Here is a 23,099-nt window from a genome sequence, read left to right on the forward strand (position 1 = left end):
CAAAGCACATTATAATCACAATATTTTTTCCTATTTAATGCTTGACTTTTGAGAAAATCTGGAGCAATAGGTAATGTAGGGCCTATTTTCTGCCAAAGTGGACATTGGGGGAGGGTTTCATGAAAGTTGTCTTTGACTGACAAGTTGGCTTTCTCCGACAGTTACTATAGCAACAGTCAGAGGCACGTGCCTCACAGCCAATCAAAATTAAAGATTTCACTGAAATTGTTAGCACCAACCATTCAATCAGTGCTAACAACTTTCCTGAAACACCCCGGACCTCTATCCTATACTATCTGATATAGAGGATAAGCTTATGGGGAGGGGGGGGGGGGTGATAAGTACGGTCATATGGGCGCAGCAGCTAGGGATGGTCGTTGCGGTTGCGTAAAAAAATTTCCAAAAAGAAGAAGAAAAAGAAAACAATCAAGAATGGAAATTAAAAGCGAATGGAGGGGAGGGAAGAAAGTCATCCTCTACCTAAATTGTAAAAACCCATGAGACATATCTCTCGAATTTGATGCATAAATGTGGCTTGCGCGCTTCGCGCGGAAGATGTTAATCTCTCTCCCTTTTGTTTTCGACATCCTTTCTCCAGCCGAGCAAAGCAAAATATATTATCTTTCTATATATTAAGAGGGGTATACATGTTAAGATGGAATAAGAGTAGAATTAAGTACGAAGAGTCATTTACCGTTACAAATTGATTACGAAAAAAACTATCTCCCCATGTTGCCGATGATATCGAATCTAATGTCTTTATTGATTGTGTAGTTTTTACACTTCGCTAAGTTATTATTTCTTTAACTCTTTACAGCCAATTGACAAGGAAGAAAGGCCATCATATTCTCACTGTGTCAAACCTGGATATCGTCAAATACAAGATCATGCAAGAGAGACAAAACGGAGGGCGAGAAAACCTTGGAAACGGGCATGGCTCGATTACAGTATAATAAAACCATAGAGATATATAAAACCTACCCACAGGTTGTTCTCATGGCACATTTTTTTCCCAAACATTTATCTGGGGCTTTCCTAACTTGTAGTAGAAGTCACCATTAAAAATTTAGAGTAATATTTTGGTGTTTGTTTTATATGTGCAACAGTGTGTCATGAAGGAAAGTAAATGAAAAGAACTGGGAAATTAGCAAAATGTAAAATAAACTACCTTGGGAGTAACAAGTGGATATATAAAACAGAGAAAAGGAGAGGTGAACTCAAATGCAAAGCAAATGAAAATAGGAACTACTATGAATTAATTCAGAGTTGATTTAATAGAACCATAAGGGGGAGCAGGGGTCGACTGATAATCCAACCTTGTCATGCTTGCATAATGAAGTTTCCAACTTTACCGTAATAATTAGTTTTGATGCAATAGGCAAACCCACTTTTGTATATCATGCATCAAAACTGATATTAACATAGATAATGGAAGGGGATTATAAGTGCATTCTTAAGAACGAATTCTTTAAATATTACATAAAACAATGTAGACCTGCAAAGTACAGGTATTTGCTAAAAGAATTATTTTGATCAGTGAACACCACAGTTTCGATCTTGATATCTTTTTATTTGTGTTTTGTTGGTAAGTTCATCAGTATTTGATCCAAAGATAACGGTATATATGCCAGTACCACGGTCCACTATCAACGTGTATTGCGTAACATAATATGTTACTCGTCTATTTACAGAAATTTTTACCACAAATCATAGTTTTGAAATGAAGAAAAAAAAGGTCTATAAATCAATGACATGAAATATATAGCAGGAAAATTGGAAAGTAACAACATAAAAATCTAACAAGTAAAACATTTCTTGATTATTTTGAACATGTTGTTGGAGAAATTCAAAATGAATTATCTTTTTTTTATCGAAAGCTGAAGAAAAATGAAGTTGAATGGAAATCATGAATAGAGAATGGAAGAGACTGTCATACCAGGGAACCACATCGTTCTAAAATGAGGGCCTGGGGCCAACTGCTAGACAATATAATATGGCGATGAATGTCGGCCGCGCTCCAAGGCCCCAAAATCTCATACAGCACACTCCTTGATAAGGATTTTCTTTTAATGATTATTGATATTTGTATGTGAACAAGTAGGCAAAAACACATTGGAAGCTCGACTGTCTTGCCAAATCTGTTCGAGGATGCTATCTGTTTTGTGTATATTTTAGGGCATCGCAAGGGATGATAGCATGGTCAATCTTGATCAATGTAAATAATGGGATTAGTGATGTTACGAGTGTATCGAGGCAACGCCCCTTGATCATTAAGCAACTGATGTAATAAATCTGAAAAACAATTCAGTATTCCTCTTTAGCGTCACCAAGCTATAGTCATCTCTTTTCATCTGCAGATTCCGATTATTTGAAAAAATATCGGATTGGCAGAAAAGAACAACTTTCTACCGCGTTTTATTCCAGGGGGAAAGACTTGAGTCAGATCGATTTTTTCTACATTATTTTGTTGTATATATTTTCAATCAAGATGATACTAAGGATATTGCTGCTTATCAGTTTTGCTGGACTGGGTAAGTTTATAACTATTTTTGTACGGACAATGATCCACGGAAATATAAGGATTAATGATTATATGATAAAACTTGTATTGAATATATAGTTTTTTAAAGAGCCATGCTTCATTTTGGCCCTGTTACAGAAGTTTGTTAACAAATGTAAACGTTTGATTACCATGATCATAACAACTCGAGTTGCGTAATATCTATTTGGGAAAACTACGGGTGATTTTAATTTACATTTTCGTTATTTTCCTAAAAATAATAATATAATCACAAGCACAAAGCACAAATTATTATTACGTATCTAGCACTCTAAGGTAAAATGAGACAATCATGTATGTTGTTTTTTCCGATAATTGCTCACTTTTTTTTCTTAATCTAAACTAGGGTTTATTACAGTCAATAACTGATTATGTAAGCTACTTTTGCTACCAGTCTGTGAACTTTGCAGGAGTAAAATTTTCAGCTCCCCCTCTCTCTCGAAATGTATATATATGTGTATATAAACAGAGGGGGAGTTGAAAATTGTTCTACTGCAAAGTTCAGTTTACCAATACCTTTGTATTATTGATCAATGTATATATATATATATATATATATATATATACTTCTACTTCTACGACGATACGTAGCAGGATCCATAAGTCAGGATGTAGTGCTAAGGAAATATCTTGGGTGCTCATCTGCAGTGCATACTATCTTGTTGGTGCTTATAAAACATTGTGCTGTTTGTGCAAGTAAAAAGCTATTCCTTGGTTTAGATGTTGGTTGAAAGCGCCCCCCTGAAGGCCTCCAATGACGGAGCATCAAGGATGGTTTTGGGAAGCGCATTCCACGCAGTCACTGTCCTGGGAAAATAGGAGTTCTGGAATAGTTGGGTGCGGCATGGAATAGCCAACAACTTCTTTGCCATGATAATGCCGAGTATTGCTGGCTATCAAAGGAGCTGTCAGCTGTGTAGTGTTCTGCATTGATTGCTACCATCCTGTGTTGAATTTTGTACATGAGGTAGAGGCTTGCAGCATTTCTCCTCCCCTCCAGGCTCTCCCATCTAAGTTGGTGGATCATGGCAGAGACGCTGTCCATACGATGGTATCTCTGGAGGGTAAATCTTTCTGCTCGCCTTTGTACTGCCTCAATTTGTGAGATGTGCTTATTTGTGTGAGGGTTCCAGATTGAGCTACAGTATTCCAGGTGTGGTCTAACAAGACTGAAGTAGGCTTGTTGACGGATCTTTTGGGTGGTTCTATACGGAGGTTCCTGCTGACAAGTCCTAGGAGTCGATTTGCTCGTGATGTGATGTTGTTTATATGATTATTCCAGGACATGTTTGATGAGTTGTTCCGGCCAGATACCGGCATTCTGAAAATGATGCAAGGGGAGTATTTACAAGTGTGTACATTGTGGTGATGGCTTTCAGACGGAGAGAAAATGAGATATGGTAGCATTTCTCTGTGTTGAATTTCATCTGCCACGTATTAGCCCACAAATGAAGCTGGTTGAGATCTTGTTGTAGAGTTAGGCTATCTTTTTCATCAGAGATTTGACGGTAAAGTAGGCAGTCGTCAGCAAATAGCCGGATGTTAGAAGAGATCCCATCTACTATATCATTGATGAAAGAGATAAAGAGTAGTGGCCCGAGGACAGTGCCTTGTGGTACCCCAGAGGTGACTGGTACCCATTCCGAAGACTCTCCATCCACAACAACACGCTGCAACCTTTCAGTCAGAAAAACCCAGATCCATCTCAGCAGATTGTCACGGATCCCATAGTGATGAAGTTTATGAAGGAGGCGTTCGTGGGGTACACGGTCAAATGCTTATATATATATATATATAGTATGTGAAAGAAATGGATGAAGAGAACGAAGGTAGGCGCAGCTTAAATCAAGGTTCCCCAGAGCTATCTACCAATTTGGAAAAATTGGTGATGCCGAAGAAATGTCTCTGCCGGGAATCGAACCCGGACCCCCAGCTTTGAACGCCGGTGCCTTAACCACTAGACCATAGAGACGGGTTAATGGCTAGGGCCACCCCGATCCGATTGACCGTCAGATAGACATATTTTCGACACCATACCAATTAAAATTTCCTTTTATCGGGTGAAGTTGGGTTTTGAACATGAAAGAAATGGATGAAGAGAACAGTGGTAGGCGTAGCTTACATCAAGGTTCCCCAGAGTTAGACCAGTGTTTAAGGCACCGGCGTTTAAAGCTGGGGGCCCGGGTTCATGTTAATTATAATAAGAATTGTTTTTCAGATCATGGTTATTATAATAATAATACATTGATCATTATGATAGTCAATAACATCAAGGTATTGGTAATGGTTTGTTGTCATGGTTGTTTGAGAAGGATATTTGATGGTGGAGGATGGTATGTGGGAAAAAGATAACCTAAAAGTGACGTCATTTTACCCCGTTATAATGAGGGTAAGAGTTACGCAACACAGATGTCTCAATTCGATACTCACCATATCACACCCTCCCTTTCCTTTATTTCACTTTTCTTCTTTTTTTTCTTCACTACTCCAAAATCATAGTGGGAGGTTGCCCCTGTCCCCGATGGATTCGCCTCTGATCATAGCTATGCTTGTCTTAGAGAATCGAAAAACAACGGTGGATTAGGATATAATGATTTTAACCAACAGGACATATATATAAATATTCATGATGGACAGAACTCTTATTCAATTGTATTGAATTATATTGTATTCAATTGTATTGAAGATCACAGGTAATAAGGAACAATGCTCTAGTTAAGAATTGACCCCTTTAAAAAGATTTCCAAGGTTATCTTATCCGAAAGTAAACAAAACAATTATTTAACAAAATGTTACTAAAACCAACAGTTGTTTTGACAAGTTCTTATTTTGGGGGCGGATATGAAGGACAACTGCTAGATTTGCATATCTTGAGAGATAATGACAATCCACACGGTAGTGTCGTACTTGGAGATAATTGATAAAAACGTTGTGAAGTAACAAAGAACGAAGATTAAGTTAACATAAATTAAACTAAAGGTCAACACAAAATCTATTCATTATTCACCAATTTATTTATTTCAATTATGTATTAATTTATTTATTCTATAATCATTTGCTAATTCATTAATTTCTGTCTTTTATTCTAAATTTTGTACATCTATTTCTTTAAAAAATCTATTTATTATTATTTTATTTACTTAGAAATACATGTAGATTGATTGATTGGTTGATTGATTAATTAATCAAATCATTTATTTGTTAGCTGTACACATTTTATGCAGCGGGGTCGGCTTCTTCAGTTTTATATATTTTCTAAAGGTGCCCGCTATCCCCTCCCAAATTGAAATAAATGGAACTGAAATTCGAATTAACAATGGACATTAATCATGGATATTGTCGCTTGTCCGTTTTATGCTGTTGACATAATAGCTCTTTTAGTCCTCTGATCTATGAAATTGATGAGAACTACACATTTCAACGGTGAACATGAGGATATGAAATCGTCCTTGTTGCACACATAAATGTTAATCCCATCCTGACAATAACTTGATTTGAGTGAATAGAGAAAAGTAACAAGACACTTTATTATGAAAATTTCATAAATCTTAATATTTTGGTAATCAAAGTCTAACACAATTGAAAAAGTTAGAATGTGTCATTATTTTTTATTTCATTTGAATTTATTTTTCTACTACATAACAATATAATATAACATAGATATAACAAACATATATTGACAATAAATCAGGTATAAATCATTTAGCATAAAATTGATAGCAGAAGATGGATTGCCTTAGTAATAAAAAAAGTGCTTGAAAAATATGACAAACCGAAACATATATTAATCATATAATCATATTACGAGCAGAATGGATAATAACAAATTATTTAAGTATCAATTAAGTATAATATAAAAAAGAGAAGAACAAAATCAGCCAACAAAATCTAACCAGCCAAAACTTGCTATAATTTATATAATCAAGTAAAAAAAAACAAAAAAAAACAATGATAAATGAAGATGATGATGATGTTAACGATGGTGGTGATGATGATGATGATGATGATGATGATGATAGTGGTGACGGTGGTGGTGCAATAATGATAATGATGATGGAAATGGAATATTAGAACATGATTATGACACAAGAAAGTTTATTTTACATATTCCGATAGTAACATGACCTTAACTTTAGCTTTGAATGAGTGTAGGGAGCAAGAGGATTTAATTGAGTCTGGGAGAGGATTCCAAAGGTATATTGGTTCTGCCATTTGTATGTCACCTGTGCGGAGTGAAACTAATTGATAGTATTAACCCTAAACGGACTGAAATACAAATTGAAAAAATCAAACAAGCATAGCGATTAAAAAATTAATTGAAATTGGATGTAAATAATGAAGTTATATGGAGTCTTAAAATTTGGCTTATTTCTCAAAAAACTGCATGTTTTATGCACAATGAAGTGGTATGTAAAAGAAAGAGGATCATCCAACTCACAGTTTCTTCTGTATTTCATTCATTTTTTTGTCGGTTAATAACTGACAATCGGCACTCTTCATCAGATCACAATGGTGTTACAGCACAGGCAATTACACATATTCACATTATAATGAGGAAAACATTGAAATGAATCATATTCCGAATGATGAATAAAATTAAGAAAAAAATGCAAGAAAAATATATTTGTATAAATGGGTGATGTTATCGGTTACCTCATTTCAATTTCAACCAAGATGTACTGTTTCATAAAATTGAGAAAAGCTGTAGCTTTCATATTTCGATTAAGATGGACATTTCGGTGTTATTCCAGTTTAATTTTCATTTGTTTCATTAAATAAGAATAACCTTACTGTTGGGATGAAATGAACATTTTAATATCATAAACCTTTGTCTGATGGGAGATCTCCATCTTACTTCTAACTGTAATTCCGACATCTTATGGCAAGATGTAAATCATTGAAAATGTGAAATGGAATAAAACAGAAAGCTAGATTTTTAATGCCATTTTAGGTTGAAGAATAAAAATTGTATTATCTTATTTGTTTTTATTTTCAAGCGTTATCTCAAGACTGTGGTAGTGGATGGCTGAAATATCAAGACACATGTTTTTTACTGGTATCCACACTCCGTCCATTCCAGCTGGCAAGGGATTACTGCCAAAATAACCAAGCTGAACTTGCCGTCATAACATCGAGAGATATGAATGTAAGCATTGTCTAAACTTGTGGTTTAAGTAGGGGAGCCATATGTGATGTGGATCTCCATAATTATCAATTTATCTTCATATATGACACTCAAAGCATTCCAAACTATTTTGAGCATTAAAGCATCTGAAAAAATCCCAATTAAGCATAAGGTATGAATAAATGTTTGATGCATATAGCTTCCCACAACCAGAGTTTAAGGTTTACTGGACCATATGGATTTAGGCTTGTATCTTTAAAAGGTTAATTTCCATAAAGAAAATCTGGAATGAGTTATGCTATGAATCTCCACATTTCTGTTCTAGAGTAGTAGAATACACTACTGTGCTTGATTCAATTTGAAATTCGAAGGTTTTGTGGTTGAGGCCATAAGCAGCAATGAGGTTATAATTGACATTTGCTTTTGACTGATAGTTTGGGCGAGGTGGAAGATTTGTATGCAATACCACCTCACAACCTTTTTTTTAAAAACATTTTTGACAAAGCAGTAACTATGGCAGTTTGAATGGTTGTGATGTGTTATTTTTCGTGATGCCATTAATGTTTATAGCAGTGGCATGTAAGTTAGTTATGCATTGCAAAATACGTAGCATTGCGTATTGTTATACTTATTTTAGTCTCCTGTGATATCACAAGAGGCAACAAAAAATGGGTCTAATAGATATTAAGGAGGCGGGGCTTATCATACTGCAGAAAAATGCAAGAAAAATGAAATGAAAATTAATGAAATGATATGATGCACATTGAAACCCAAACTGGTAATTATTTTGTGAAGTAAAGAGTCATACAAATTAACAGAAGATATAATGCAAAGCATGTCAAGGGGTCTTTAATGGTTTAACGAATGAAATACCTCGCACATTTTTTTACAGACTTGGTTGACGCAGCAGATATCAATTTATCCTGAAGTTTTCTGGATTGGTTTACATGATATTCAAACTGACAGTAGCTTCGAATGGGTTGATGGTACTCCTTTAGATACATCGATGGCGTAAGTATTACTCTTGAAATTAACAACAATTTGTGACAGTGTATTCGTGCAAAAAGATGCATTAAGCGAAACGAACACTTACCACCCCACAATCGTCATTATTAAAGATCAAGTACAACCCAGGAAAAAAGTGATTTGAATCAATAGAAAAAGTGAAACTAGCTAATGTTCAAAATTTAATTAAAATGGGATGGAAAAAAAAGAAGTCATGACATTTTGAAGGTTTGCTTATTTTTCACAAACAGTTATATGGACATCTAGGTCACGTGCCAGTGAGATAATCAATGATCTTCGTCACTCATTATTTCTTTATTTTTTTATCGTTAGAATACACATTTGATATTAAGACTCAATGAAACCGAATGTTAAAACAATGCTAATCCACATGCTCGAAGAAGGATAAAACTTGTTTCACACGAGAATGAGGAGAAAATTAGAATATCTCATATTTTATAATACTATACAAAATAAAAAGTGAGTGGTGACTTCATCAATCCTCGCATTATTTTGTGTTCCGACCAGGATGTGCATATAACTGCTCTGAGATTAAGCTAAACTTTGAATTGTCATTACTTTCTTATTTGACATCCGATTTTGACTGATGAAATTTTCCGTGTAAATGCTTATGAATTTTTCCCTTTTTATCCAAATCAACTTTTCATTACAGAGGACTTGAATTCTTATATTTTCATTCTCACAGAAAAGAAACATATTTGCCTCGTCATATTAGAGCAAGATAAAACGACTAAATGCTCCTATATTTAAGAAATTTTGTTTAGAATGCTGATGAACATTTTCAAACCTTTTTCTCATTATAATATATATATATATATATATATATATATATATTACCTTTTTTTACCTTCGGAACTAGCCACTTCACCTCTTATGAACTGATATGTCGAGCACCTTACAAGAAAATAGAAGGTCATATTTCTAAACTCTTTGGTATTTCTCGATCGAGAATCGAACCCATGACCTTCTGTTGATTAGGCAGACGCTTTACCACTGACCAACATGCCACATCCCTCCCTGTACCGCTATACGTCAGTGTAATATGATATGAACCAATTCCTTAAATTTGATTTTAACAGGGAATATTTCAATAATGAATAACAAAACAAAAAAGGACCTACGGTATTATCTAAATCATCATCTGTATCATCATCACCATCATGATCATTGTCATCATGATCATTATCATCAATTTCAACAGCATCATTATCATCATCACCACAATCGTAATCACCATCATCATTGTTTTCTTCACAATGATCATCAAAATAGTTGGTGTCGTTATTGACTCAACTCTTATTCCTTTTAGAAATTGGGCACCCGGTCAGCCTGATAATTATGATGGATTAGGAGAGGATTGTGCAGAAATGAAACCATCAGGACAATGGTATGATGAACAATGTTTAGCTCTCAACTGGTTTATTTGCTCAAGATCAATAAGTGAGTACTCTTGTTTTAAATGCTGTTCTTATATTATGTACTAGATATTATCATGGCTATAAACCTTAACAAACTTGCTATGTTGGCTGTTTGCTGTCAATTGCAAGTATTTCTTTGATAACTGATAATTACATGCTTAATCTAAGAAAATGAGGAGTACACTCACCAAATCTCATCTTTTAAAATTTCATGTATGTTTCTTTCGAAAGTACCTATCAGCACTATAATGCAATTCATATCTCAAGTCTATATATTTGTTTTTTAATTGATATAATGTTAGGCCTCATGGGGTACATTAAAATAATTTGGTTCTCTTCAAAATTCGAATATTATGCATTTGTCTCACGTATGCATAGCTTGCGAAAGTTCTATTCTTTATAATGATTTTTTTTATTTCTATAGATGTTGTTCCTAAATGTGACACGGTGAATGGCTGGGAACCATACAATGGAAAGTGTTACAGGTGGGTTTCTGATACTAAGAACATCAATGATGCAATCACATACTGTACTCTTCTTGATGGTTACGTAATCTCCATCAATGATGCTGGTGAGCAGACCTTTGCTAACTCCATCCAGGCATCCAAGGCTAACATCCCATACTGGACAGGTCTTAGTGATAGGGTAAGATGGTTCCATTCTACTTTCGTCAACGGGTTGATGAGGGAAAAAGAGGAAAGGAATGGATTCTGGGAGTTTTTAAATATGAAAGAAAGTTGGTCCACATGACACTTATAATGGATGACACAATAAAATTGAAAAAAAAAACATTTTTGTCAAACTCATTTGTATTCTTGATATCTTTCAGAGTTATACCTTAAACCTAATTCTCCCGGGGAGGGGGGCATAATGGCCCCCCTCGACAATTGTCGCGATATATCTGCTGCGCAAATTTTTTTGACCTCGCGGCTCTCTGATTTTTTACTTTTAAGTCTCGCGCAAAATTTGAGACCAAATTTGTGACGCCCGGTTACGACATAACACAACATTATGTAAGTGCATGTCAGACCCAAAATTGCTCATAAACGTGATTTCATGTACAAATCCGATTCAAATTGTGTATTTAGTCAAAATTCATAAATGAATCATTATTTCTACTTTTTACTGATTAAACTCAATTAATTTTGCCTTGTTTATGATCTGAATTAAGTCTGGAACGATTTCCATCGAAAAAACAATAAAAAAAGTAAAAAAACAAAGAAATACATAAGAAATAAAAAAAAACAATAGCAGACATAAGAAATCGGTCTTGGTACCAGAATTTTTTCATTCACAATTGTTCGGAATGCTATTAAGAATATTTTCACCCAAAATAGCATTCTAGGAGCTTTATTTAGTGAATCAGAGCAAAAAGTATGATTTCATGAATAAATTTGCATAATTAATTCATATAAAATAAAATATATGAATTCGGTGAAATTTACCAATGCAAATGCATAGATTACGTCATTCTCTACCATCATGCAAATGTTTGTTGTTACCGCTCAATCCGCGGATGAGATATTAAGGGGGGGGGCATAATGCCCCCCCGGAATGACAAGAATCAAAATACCCCTGGAGATTTAGGGAATAACTCACAAAAAGGAGGGCTTCCTCATTTTTTTTTATCTTAAATCTCAATTAACGCCTAAAAAGAGTGTTAGCAGTAAGTATATTTCTATTGGTGTTGTAAATTTTGAATCAGGGACATATCTAAATGTACTAAAACATTGAAAAAACACGATGATTGTTTGAAATCAAAATAACTTGAAGCAAAAAATGAAATGATTTTATTTCTGTTTTAGTTTGGCTAAAACTTCAATTTGTCAAAAGTTTACGTCGCAAAGAATAGTCATACAGAATTATCCTAATTTATCTATATATTATGGCATCTGTTGTGTGATTCCAAATATTTTTCCATATATCTTTTAAAAATACAAGATTTATCATTTGATAGTTGATTGCTTGACGACCGTCAGTTCTAGTCTAGACTATGTTTAGCCCTGTTATTTTGTGTTTAGAACCAAGGCCAGGGAAACTATGTATGGCAAGATGGGACAGATACAACTTCTTTTTCTAACTGGAATACTGATTTAGGACAACCAGATAATTCGTGAGTATTAAATTCTTGGGATTTATCATGGACATGCATTCCCCCACTTTTCAAATTTCTTGAAACATTATAAACACATCGTTACGGTACATTATTAGTAATTAATGCTAATGATAAAGTGAACCCTTATTATCATAAGTAAATACATATAAAACATATTCAATGTACGGTGGCCATGTATTGGTCGATCATTTTGCTCGGGAAAGTGTGAAACTGTACAGGTTTTTATTCTCCTCGGAAATTTTGGTTAGCTCATTAATTTGTTGAATTTTATTACCTGTGATTTTTCTGTCAGGTTCTCTCCCAATGGCTGTGCACAAATCGAACGATTTGATAACAATGGTTTATGGAGCGTTGACAGCTGTGATGAAAAGAAGAGATTCATTTGTGAAAGACCAGAAGGTTAGTAATTAAATCCTATTATCATCAAGCAACGCACGGCTCCTCCCTTTTAGTACACATTTTGTAATTTTCTTCATATCTAAATTCGAAATATTTAAGGCGTACACCCCAGTATACAATAAATTTGAAAAGGCACGTTGCCTATATATATACTCTTCTTCAGACTCTTTATTCTTGTTATTGTACTTAGGCCTGTAGCGATACATTGAATAAAACAAGAGGAACAATGAAATTGTGCATTTAGTAATATTGGAAGGGACCTAGAAAGTTAGTCGATTTTCTACATTTATTTGTATGTTAAAATGAAACCATCAATAGTGCCTACTTGAAATTATTGGATCTGACAGAAATTAATTTTATTTGAGCTAGCTATATCATCTATCATCTTTTTACGGTGTTTGGGGCTGATTTTGGTGTTTCGCTGAGAGTTCGATTTGATCTGAAGGATATGAACATTCTATATTGACGTTCAATGCAAACTACCGTGTTAACATATCACAGAGAATCACATTCTGTTATATCAATACCAGGTACATGTGCATCAGGATGGATTTTACACGGTGGTCAATGTTATCAGTTTAACTCACTCTTAAGGACATGGTTTGATGCAAAATATTACTGCGATGCTCAGGGAGGTTATTTGGCATCTATTCTAAGGTCTGTATCGTATTAAATTTCGCCAAATAGGCATACTGTTCATCATAAAAGGCGTACATCTTTAACAAATCGAAAAGCCGGGACTTTCATATCTTATTTAGATATACAGTACTAAATCGCCAAATTACCTTGAATTGACGAGTAGAGATTTTTTTTTTACAAAAGCGGTCATAAAGCATCTATTGCCAGGAGGATTATATGATATAATCATTCTGTTCGTTAATAATAACTGAAGTATAGACCAATTTCATGAAAATTGATAACATTAGTCGCATATAGGCATATTGGCAAAATATGCAAATTATCCAAGCATTCAAACGGTATTATAATATCTATAAACCAAATGATAAATTGTGGTTATATTAATCTACATAGGCTTTTGGAAGAGATGAATTTAAAGGTTTTATAGATGTGCAAGAAATTAAAACAAAAGTTTTAGATAAAAATTGTTTTATGTCACTATTATTTCACCTTCCACAGTGATCCTGAAAATAGTTTTATTGCAAGTAACATGGGAACGATCAACGCTGAAAATGTAGACAATATGTGGTTTGGATACTCAGGTAAATATATGACTTCCCATTGATAGTAAACTTGACAACACAGTCTTAAAAATCTTTAACAGGAAGAAAAGGCGTTTTAAGGGTCCATTACTTATAACATCTGAAAATGCTTTTGACAATCAAAAGATTGATCTTAAGATTGAACCCTTGCGTTAATGATTTGGGGGATTTAAACATACTGGTTCTAGGACTATAGACCCGTGTTGACCATTATAGTTGGATGTTAGTCACGGAAGCTCAAAATATCGTTATCATTATTGTGTAATGTCTGGAAGTATAAAGACGAAAATTGATACAACGCTTAATGCATACAGTACAGGGGCGGATCCAGCTTTCGCCAATAGGGGGGGGGGGCGAAAAATATTTTCAGCAACATTTTTCTCGATTGGCCGCCATAATTCTATTTTTTGTTGGTTTTTCAGGGGGTAGTCCTACCTAAAGTTTTAAGTAACTATATGTTAGTTTATATTGTTATAAACAAGATAAGGTATCTCATGTGGTCTTAATATATAATGCGAGCGCGAAGCTCGAGCAAAAAATTCTTTGATATTTTATGTCCTTATAGAACTGAAGATTCTGAGCAGTTTTTATAATCATGAACAAAGATAAGTATCCAACTAAACAATGCGAGCGCGAAGCGCGAGCCGAAATTTTATTACAGTAACGTGAAAATTAAGGGACTCAATTATGACTGTTTTTAGTGATTAATGAAAAGGATACAAGTATCACCAATTAAATAATGAGAGTGATATTCCGACCTGAAAACTGGACGGTCTAAGCGCGTTTTTAATTGAAATTAAAGAAGAAGCTTATGTGTCTCAAACAATTAAATGCAAGTGCAAAGCACGAGCTTAATCTTTTGATATACTGACATGATACAGGAGCATTTTGACAAATTTTGGAAAGAATTTCCAAAGAGGATAGGTATCTCACAAATAAAACAATGCGAGCGCGCAGCGCGAGCTGAGAATTTGATATAACAATTTGTGTAAATCAAACAAAATAATGAAAGCTTGATGTGTTAGCTAAAATATTGAGTGCAAATTGATTTCAGAACTGAATATATAAAGTGCCATTTAATCCTTTTGAATGTGATTCATTATACAGGCAATGTGAGTGCGATGCGGGAATCTTTTTATATAAAGTCTATTTTCCAATTTTTCCCCTCATCTTTTTCTTGTTTCCTTACGGGGTCGGGCCGGCTGTTACGAGGCTGTAAATTACACATCATGGGTATTTCTTACTTTTCTTCCTGCTTTTCGTAGTTTCTATCAAGATAAAGAGTACACTTTTTTCTGCAGGTTGTCAAAAAATAGGGGGGGGGGGACCCTCCTGGGTCCGCGCCTGCAGTACATAAATACGATTATCATATCAAAATTAGTATGACAATTGAGACATGTCAGAGGAACATTCAATGATTTTGTTTTTGTTTTTTTACATAGATTCTGTGGCTGATGGCACATGGACATGGGCTCATGAGACCACATCCTCCTATACTAATTGGGCACCTGGTCTTCCAACTAACACATACGCTCAAACTGATTGTGCTTTTATGGCAACCAGTAAGTAAATGTCCCTTTCATTTTAAGTATAGACTATTTAACATTAAATAACAATATACGTGTATATTGATTATTCATTTGCAACGATTCCTTTTTTTACTAAAAATTGAAAATATGTTTAAATAATGTACAGAGTTTAAAAAAAAGAGACTAAGTGTGTATTATTCTTCATGTTCGTGCTGCATATAAAATTCAAGAATTTATCTTTTTCTCTCTATGTAGATGATGTTTCGGGCAAATGGTATCAAAATAATTGTCAACTTCTTGGAGGTTTTGTTTGCAAAATCAAAGCTGGTAAGTGTTAGTATTTGAAAATTAAATTTTAGACACGTTTGACTCGTAATACACAATGCTGTTAGATATTCTTGTCACATTTTCTAATGTTAAGTAGAGACATAGTATTATTATCATTACAAAAATGAATATCAATAGCAGCATTAGTATAAATTAGTATAATATTAGTAATCACTCGCTGTCTTACTTGGAGTCGGAAGGATGACTTGCGGGTTACATGAATTTTACATTTCTTTTTTCTTCCAAGCAACTCCAGTACTGCAGCGGGGGAGTCTTTTTTAAAATTCATAACGTGTGCAAATTGATACATTTCAAATTCAACTTCAATTCTTATCAAATTCAGTTCCAGTTTCAAACCAAGACCTTGATAAATTTGATCACTAGGTTAATGATAACATTATGCCGATCCTCATTTCGAACCCCAATACTTGCATCATTACCACTTTCCGTCATCTACTTGATTTGTAGCTATCATCCCTAGTAGTCCTTGGTCATGGTCTCAAGAAAGAAAAATATTGATGTTCATGATATTTCCCTTGCTTAAAAAAACGATGTTAACTTTTCCTTTTTATCCAATTAACGAGAATCAATTATCATATCGTCCAATACAGGAAGCGTCGTGACACCAGTTCAGCCAGACCAAGGTGAGGTTAAAGCTTAATCACTATTACCTCTTTCTTCGATTGTACTATTCTGCCATTTAGTATACCATTCATTGATCTATTTTGAATTGAATTGACTGAATTATGATTTAACTTTGATTATTTTTACCTTTGGCTGAAATTAATTACATATGAAATAACAAATCAGGGAGAATTTTCATGGGGTCCTTTTAAAGACAGGAATGTAAAATCAATCACTCAGGCATCAAAGGAGAGGACCGCCGTGAATTTAAACGGAATGTGAGCCAACCCAATGAGTGTTATTTTCTTGAGACAGTCGGATAATATTGAACATTTACACTTTGGGTAGTTATAGTGGTGTAATGATATTTCAGGCTTCAAATATTGATATTTACCTCACCATGATTTTTTAAAGATGAAACTGCAAAAATATTTTCAGTGACTTATATTTGTCATTTGCTTTCCCTATTTTAAAACAGGAGTTGGATCTTGTGAACCTGGATGGGATTTATATGGAGATAGTTGTTATTATTTCCCAACTCTGATAGTCACCCAACCTGATGCGCAGGCTCAGTGTCAAGCTTACTTCCCAACAGCTAATCTTGTCAGTATTCATTCTAATGGTGAACAATCATTCCTTACAGGTGTGTATTATTTATTGATACCTCTCTCACATTCCAGGATATAGAATGTCTATTTCCTATAATTCAGAATAGACAATTTATCCACATCGATTTTAAACTTGCTATACGTTTGATTTAAAATATTTTCATTTTATTTCGAAATTCAACAAGTTTTTACCATCGTGGCTTTAAATTATGTACTTTCTCTTATCGTTTTATTAATTTTGAACTAATATGATTTCCAAAATACTCATTAAGCTCATGTAATCAGATAAAAGAGGATAATTTTTCATACTTTGAGGCCACATTAAACGTGATAAAGATAATGAAGTAACATAAAAAAAAAGTATTATTAAGCATTTTGAGGTGCCGCTCCTTTGTGGCTCCCTTTTTTAGAGAAATGTTTTTTTGAACTGTGTTGAATTGTTTGAAATAAGCACAGTAAATTAAAAATTCAGTAATAAAGTTTGTATTTTTTTGCTATTTTCTCCTCTCTTGACTACTGATGATATAAAGAACACAAAGTTATGTCTAATAGAATTAATGTAAGTTGAATTGTGTCGCTACTTTAAAATCATGTGTTCATTTTCAGAAAGAGTTAATTATATCGGTGAGGGTATGTGGATTGGTCTGCATGATAGAGGTACTGAGAGCGGTTGGGAGTATGAAGACGGTACTCCGGTAAGTTGAATCAATAAGATCGAAACACTGTAATGGGGGAAGGGGGGGGGGGTAGATTTCTACCACAAATTTGGTCATTTTGTCAAGCAGCACAGAATCAAATTACAAATTGATAAATTTGCTTTCTATATCAATATTAATTCAATTAATATTCAATAAAGTTCATATTCAATTTTTGTACGACACAATTATTTATTTTTTGTTCTTTGTGAGGTGCAAAGCAATAATATTGGCACTTTGTTTACAGAATCATCCAATCTCCTATAAACGATAGTCTATAAACGACAGTCTACGATAAACTTTTCATCATTTCAAATCTGATGTGAGCAAACATTATTTGGCACAGACTATATGAATACTAACAATCTCTATGATATAGGGGGTACTGTGTATTCTATTTTCCATAGGCAGTACCCCCTGGAATTCTGGTTGGTGTGTCACATTAGAGAAATGTATGGAAAATGACCAACATTTTGTGTTGAAACGCCTTTTTTTTTATTTCCAAATTTCTCGCACCAAAACGACCTTCATTTTGTAGTGAAACCTTGTTTCGCTTGTCAAAGTTACATAGGCGGATCCAGGGGGCCCAAGGGGCCGGGACTCTATATTGACGGAGCAAAAAAGAAAGAAAGAAAGACAAAGAAAGGAAAAGAGAGGAGAAAATAAAAAGATAAAGAAGAGTAAATGAGAGGTGAGAGGACGACTTGGAAAAAAACCTTTTATGTCACTATAAAAAAATTTCGCTCGCGCTTCGCGTTTGCATTGCATGCTAGATGAAATAAGCCTACTTGAGATTCTTAATAGGCTGATACGGAGCTTTAAACATCAAATTTTGAAGTCAATATACAAAACATATTTTAACTCCGACATCGAGCTTAAATTATTTTGTTTCATTTATTAATTAATATTTAAAAAGTGCTCTGTAAAATGTCCGTTTTATTGTCTGAGTATCAACATTTTCAGCTCGCGCTCGCGTTATTTGATTCGTCAGGTAACTATTCTCTTCGTGTATTCCATAAAGTTTTTAACATATCCCTTTTCAGGTTTGATTGTCAAAACCTATCAGCCAGCGCTGCGCTCTCGCATTTTGATTGGTGAGTAATTTATACCTCAATAATTTCCTCTATGATAAAAAGCAATTCTAAAACAAACTACTTAAAATCCCCTTTTCATGACATCGCCATTTGCGCTCTCATTAATTTGTTGAAAACACATTAACCCATACATCCTATTTTTCAGAAAACACCCATTCATAATAGAGGGACCCATTTTTAGGTCTAAATCTCTCTTTTTCCCGCTCACGCTTTGCGCTCGTATTGTTTCTTTATATGCCCATCCTGTTCATGGTTACAAAATGCTTAGAATTTTTAGTTTTTAGGTTGGTATGTCAAATGTTTTAAGCTCTTGGTTCGCGCTCGCTTTATTTCATTATTGAATATGTATCGCTTTATGGATAACTAAAAACAGCCCTAGACATGCCCGTTTCGATCAGTTATATACGGATTTGTTCAGGATCACAAACATTGCCCAGAATGTTCGATTTTTAGGACAAGATACATGAAATTTCCAAAAAATAAAGCAATAAATAACTCGCGCTTCGCGCACGCACTGTTTTTATATTGCTTATGAGATTACTAGGTTTTATAATAATAAAGCAAAGAAGTGACTGTTACAAATAAACAAACAAAAATGATCTTTGACTGGCCGGTCAGGGAAAACATGGGTGATTTTTTCGCCAGCCCCTTATTGGCAAAAGCCGGATCCGCCTCTGAATTAATGCCTACTTCAACAACCCCAGCCAAAAAAAATCGTTCCCAGGACGCTGACACACACAGGGTAAAATAGCTCTTAAATTACTCTATCGAATGGTGTAATTCATATCTCGAGCTTTCTTTTCACCTCGATCACCAGAACTGTTTTATTTCTATCACATTTTAGTACGATTATCGTAACTGGGGACCAGGAGAGCCTAACAATTCTGGCAACGAGGACTGTGTTCATCTGGAATCATATTTCTACAAGGTTGGAACATGGAATGATCATAAATGTGACAGGGTCTATCGCTTCATCTGCAAAATGCCAAAATGTGAGTTGAATTTCTCCTTACACAATAACTAATATTACTCCGTATTGACGTGTCCAATAATTTTCCAATGAACTTTGCAAATATTAGTGCAATGAATCCCGTTCCTTGTTTCTAATTTCGAAAATGAATATACCAATGTATTAATGAAGGATTTGATTATTTTCAAATTATCACTTTATGGCGTGTCTTATTTTATTCAATAACAGACCCCGGAGGTGCTTACACAACACCAATGCCAATTACATGTGAGTATAATGTATTCAAGTGTTTTTATTTCTTCTATTCTTCTTAATCCAAAGAATGTGTCTACATCACTGCTGACGATTCTTGCAGATGTAAATGATTTATAAAAATATGTTTTGGAAAAAGTTCTTTCAAACATTTGGTCTTTAAAACTCATAAAATAGAACAAAAATGGTATTAAAGTACATATAGGAGAGCACATGCATTGCACATAGAGGGGGAGAGGTTGATATCGAGAGAGATTGGATTTTAAATGAACTCATCTTAATTTTTTGTACTGATATCATTTCTCACTCACATAGGACCGGTTTCATCTTACTAACGAATCCACAACGATGGTGAACATTTATTATGTAAAGATTTTTTTACTAAGAAATTATTTGTTGACTTGTTACGTATTATTTCTTTAAAATTGATTTCATAGTTCCACCAAGCGATCGCTGTGGTAATGGTTGGATTTATGATACATCATCGGGCAATTGTTACAAGTATGAGATGGAGTATCGAAGCTGGCAGGAATCAGACAATCAATGTCATTATGAAGGAGGAAGACTCACCAGTCTTACTAATTATCTAGAAACTGAGTTTGTTCAACGTGAGTACATAGTTATAAAATAATACATGGTATAGCAATTGTAATAATGTGCCGAAGAGATTATACAAATGCACACTATGTAAATCCTGGTCTTTTGCAATAATGCTCAGAATGCTAAGAATGGTTACACACACCAAATAAGATCACCAAGAAATCTTAAGCGATTATTCATATTTTAGTGGATTAAAATATGAATAACTTATAACAAATCCATTATGTTTATCGAAAGGAGAGAAAAGGGAATCATGTTAGTGAATTTAAATAGGCATATACCATAGTTCAGAAAAGATTAAGGTCACACTTCCTTCTGTGTTAATGTAATAGACATAACAAAATGTTTGAGAATGTGAGTTTAGATTGTTCTCAGTATTAAACCATTTTATATTTTTTCTATTATAGGATTTGCCCAGTACTACTACAACAATGGTATAAACTCATTCTGGATTGGTTTACATTCTTCGAACCTTAACTATGGATTTCAATGGTCTGATGGAGCACCGTTTGCTTACCTTAATTGGCAGAGTGGTGAGTGGGATCATAGAAATGATTATGTTTGCACTAAATTATTCGTTTTATGAAAACACCTTGCCATCAAATTGTCTCAATAATTCTAATGCCTCGTATTTTTCCTGTTGATCCATTTACCCTGCTTTCCCAATCATTTTTATACTTTTATTTGTGATAATAATTTTTTGCTTATTATTTTACCAAAAAATACAAGTCATCTTGATACCACCAATTACTACACTGTGGGTTGATTTAAAGAACTCTTTATTTGTTTGGGGGCAGTGAAAGGGTTGAAAGTATTCGTGCTTAATTCTTCATCAGTTCATTATTGTGATCGTTATTTTCATAGTCATTAGTCTATTTCATCCTCCTTATCCAGCTTCTCTTATCCAACTTTCCTTAAAGCATTCTTTTCTAGTTTGTATTATTTCTCCTATTGTGTCATTGTATCCTTCCTTCGCACTGTATTCTTCCCTTCATTTGTTTTGGCTCCATCTTAGTTTTCTAAGCAAGATTTCAATATAGGATTTATTTCCATCATGTAGGTGAACCAAACAACGCAGGAGGTGAAGACTGTGTAGAGATGTATGCAAACTCAGGACGATGGAATGATCTTGCTTGTAGTAATGCCAGACTTGGGATTTGTAAGAGGAATGGTGAGTACATTGTGTTAAGAGCGCCTTACGAATCTTTTATTGTTGTGTCTAAAAGTAATTTCCGAATCTGCTGCTCTTTTATCTCGAGGTTTAGGAGGGGAAGTAATTAGAGTACCACATAATTCCAACTATACTTTTTTATCAAAGGAATCCGTCTGTTCCCTGTTTTTTTCTTTTGTAAAAGTTAACCCTAAAAAGACTGGGGGGGCTGATTCAGCCCCCCTCGACATTTTTTTCAAGAAGTCCGCCGCGCGAAATTTTTTGACCGCGTCGCTCGCTGACTTTTTACTTTCAAGTCTCGCGCAAATTTTGAGACCAAAATTGTGACCCCCGGGTATGCGGTTCCGAAATTATACAACATTTTGTAAGTGCATGCAGACCCAAAATTACTCAAAAACGTAAATTTGTGTACAAATCCAATGCAAATAGTGTTTTTAGCCAAAATTCATAAATGTATCATTATTTTTCCTTTAACTGCTTAAAATCTATTAATTTTATCTTTTTTATGGTCAAAATAAAGTCCCCGACAATTTCCGTTGAAAAAACAATAAAAAACAAAAAGTCAAAAAACAAAGAAATACATAAGAAATTTAGAAAACAATAGAATACATAAGAAAATAAATGTGATGTTGAATTTTTTTTAAATGAATTTGATCAGATGCCTATCTAGAGTATGTGAAACAAAAATTAGCATTTCAGGGGCATTATTTTATTAATTAGAGCAAACTATGATTTTACGCATAAATTAGCATAATTAATGAGACATGAGATTTTTTGCAGAATTTGATGTTATGGTATTGTAGATAATGCCATGGGTAACGCGTGTGCCCATTTTCGTCGCGATCACGCCATCAACGGCCGAGATCATAAGGGCGGGCTGAATCAGCCCCCCCCCCCCCCAGTCTTCTTAGGCGTCGAAATAGCCCAGTCTATTTAGGGTTAAGTTAGCAAGCAATATCCTCTTAAATAAAAAAAAACCAGATAGATTAAACAGCCCGGTGATTCTTAAGAATAACTCATAGACAAGATATGATATCACACAATCATATAATGCTCCTTTGTAAAATTATTTCATCACTGACCATCTATGATTACTGTGTTTCACTATAGAATTCATTACTCGTTACTTCATGACGTACACCAACTCCCGCCTCGACACTACCAACGAAGTCCCTATCAACAATGTATGGCCAGAAGACTGTGCATTCCTTTGTATTACTGCCACATTTACTTGCCGTTCATTCAACTATTATCGCAGTGGTAGACAGTGTGTCCTCCTCTCCTCTGACAAGGACACTGCCGGCAACGTCGGGTTGGTACCCGAGTTCGAGGATCCATGGGATCATTACCAAAGAGGTGAACATT

General features: G+C 34.4%; 1 protein-coding gene across 1 annotated transcript in view; it reads left to right on the plus strand.

Annotated features, from left to right (window-relative positions):
* Positions 1-2,289: 2,289 nt before the first annotated feature.
* The window catches only part of LOC121410331 (macrophage mannose receptor 1-like), a 35,217-nt gene continuing 14,407 nt past the window's right edge, over positions 2,290-23,099 (plus strand). The window contains exons 1-20 of the mRNA XM_041602345.1: positions 2,290-2,531; positions 7,558-7,706; positions 8,578-8,696; positions 10,021-10,151; positions 10,554-10,774; positions 12,151-12,242; positions 12,538-12,644; positions 13,175-13,301; positions 13,782-13,864; positions 15,307-15,426; positions 15,649-15,720; positions 16,332-16,364; positions 16,823-16,987; positions 17,559-17,647; positions 19,586-19,733; positions 19,940-19,978; positions 20,401-20,571; positions 20,971-21,096; positions 21,624-21,734; positions 22,845-23,090. Coding sequence (XP_041458279.1) covers positions 2,489-2,531; positions 7,558-7,706; positions 8,578-8,696; positions 10,021-10,151; positions 10,554-10,774; positions 12,151-12,242; positions 12,538-12,644; positions 13,175-13,301; positions 13,782-13,864; positions 15,307-15,426; positions 15,649-15,720; positions 16,332-16,364; positions 16,823-16,987; positions 17,559-17,647; positions 19,586-19,733; positions 19,940-19,978; positions 20,401-20,571; positions 20,971-21,096; positions 21,624-21,734; positions 22,845-23,090 — 2,392 coding nt within the window. The 5' untranslated portion in view covers positions 2,290-2,488. The remainder of the gene's footprint in view (positions 2,532-7,557; positions 7,707-8,577; positions 8,697-10,020; positions 10,152-10,553; positions 10,775-12,150; positions 12,243-12,537; positions 12,645-13,174; positions 13,302-13,781; positions 13,865-15,306; positions 15,427-15,648; positions 15,721-16,331; positions 16,365-16,822; positions 16,988-17,558; positions 17,648-19,585; positions 19,734-19,939; positions 19,979-20,400; positions 20,572-20,970; positions 21,097-21,623; positions 21,735-22,844; positions 23,091-23,099) is intronic.

This window comes from Lytechinus variegatus, chromosome 3, assembly GCF_018143015.1.
Source record: "Lytechinus variegatus isolate NC3 chromosome 3, Lvar_3.0, whole genome shotgun sequence".
Lineage (NCBI taxonomy): Eukaryota > Metazoa > Echinodermata > Echinoidea > Temnopleuroida > Toxopneustidae > Lytechinus > Lytechinus variegatus.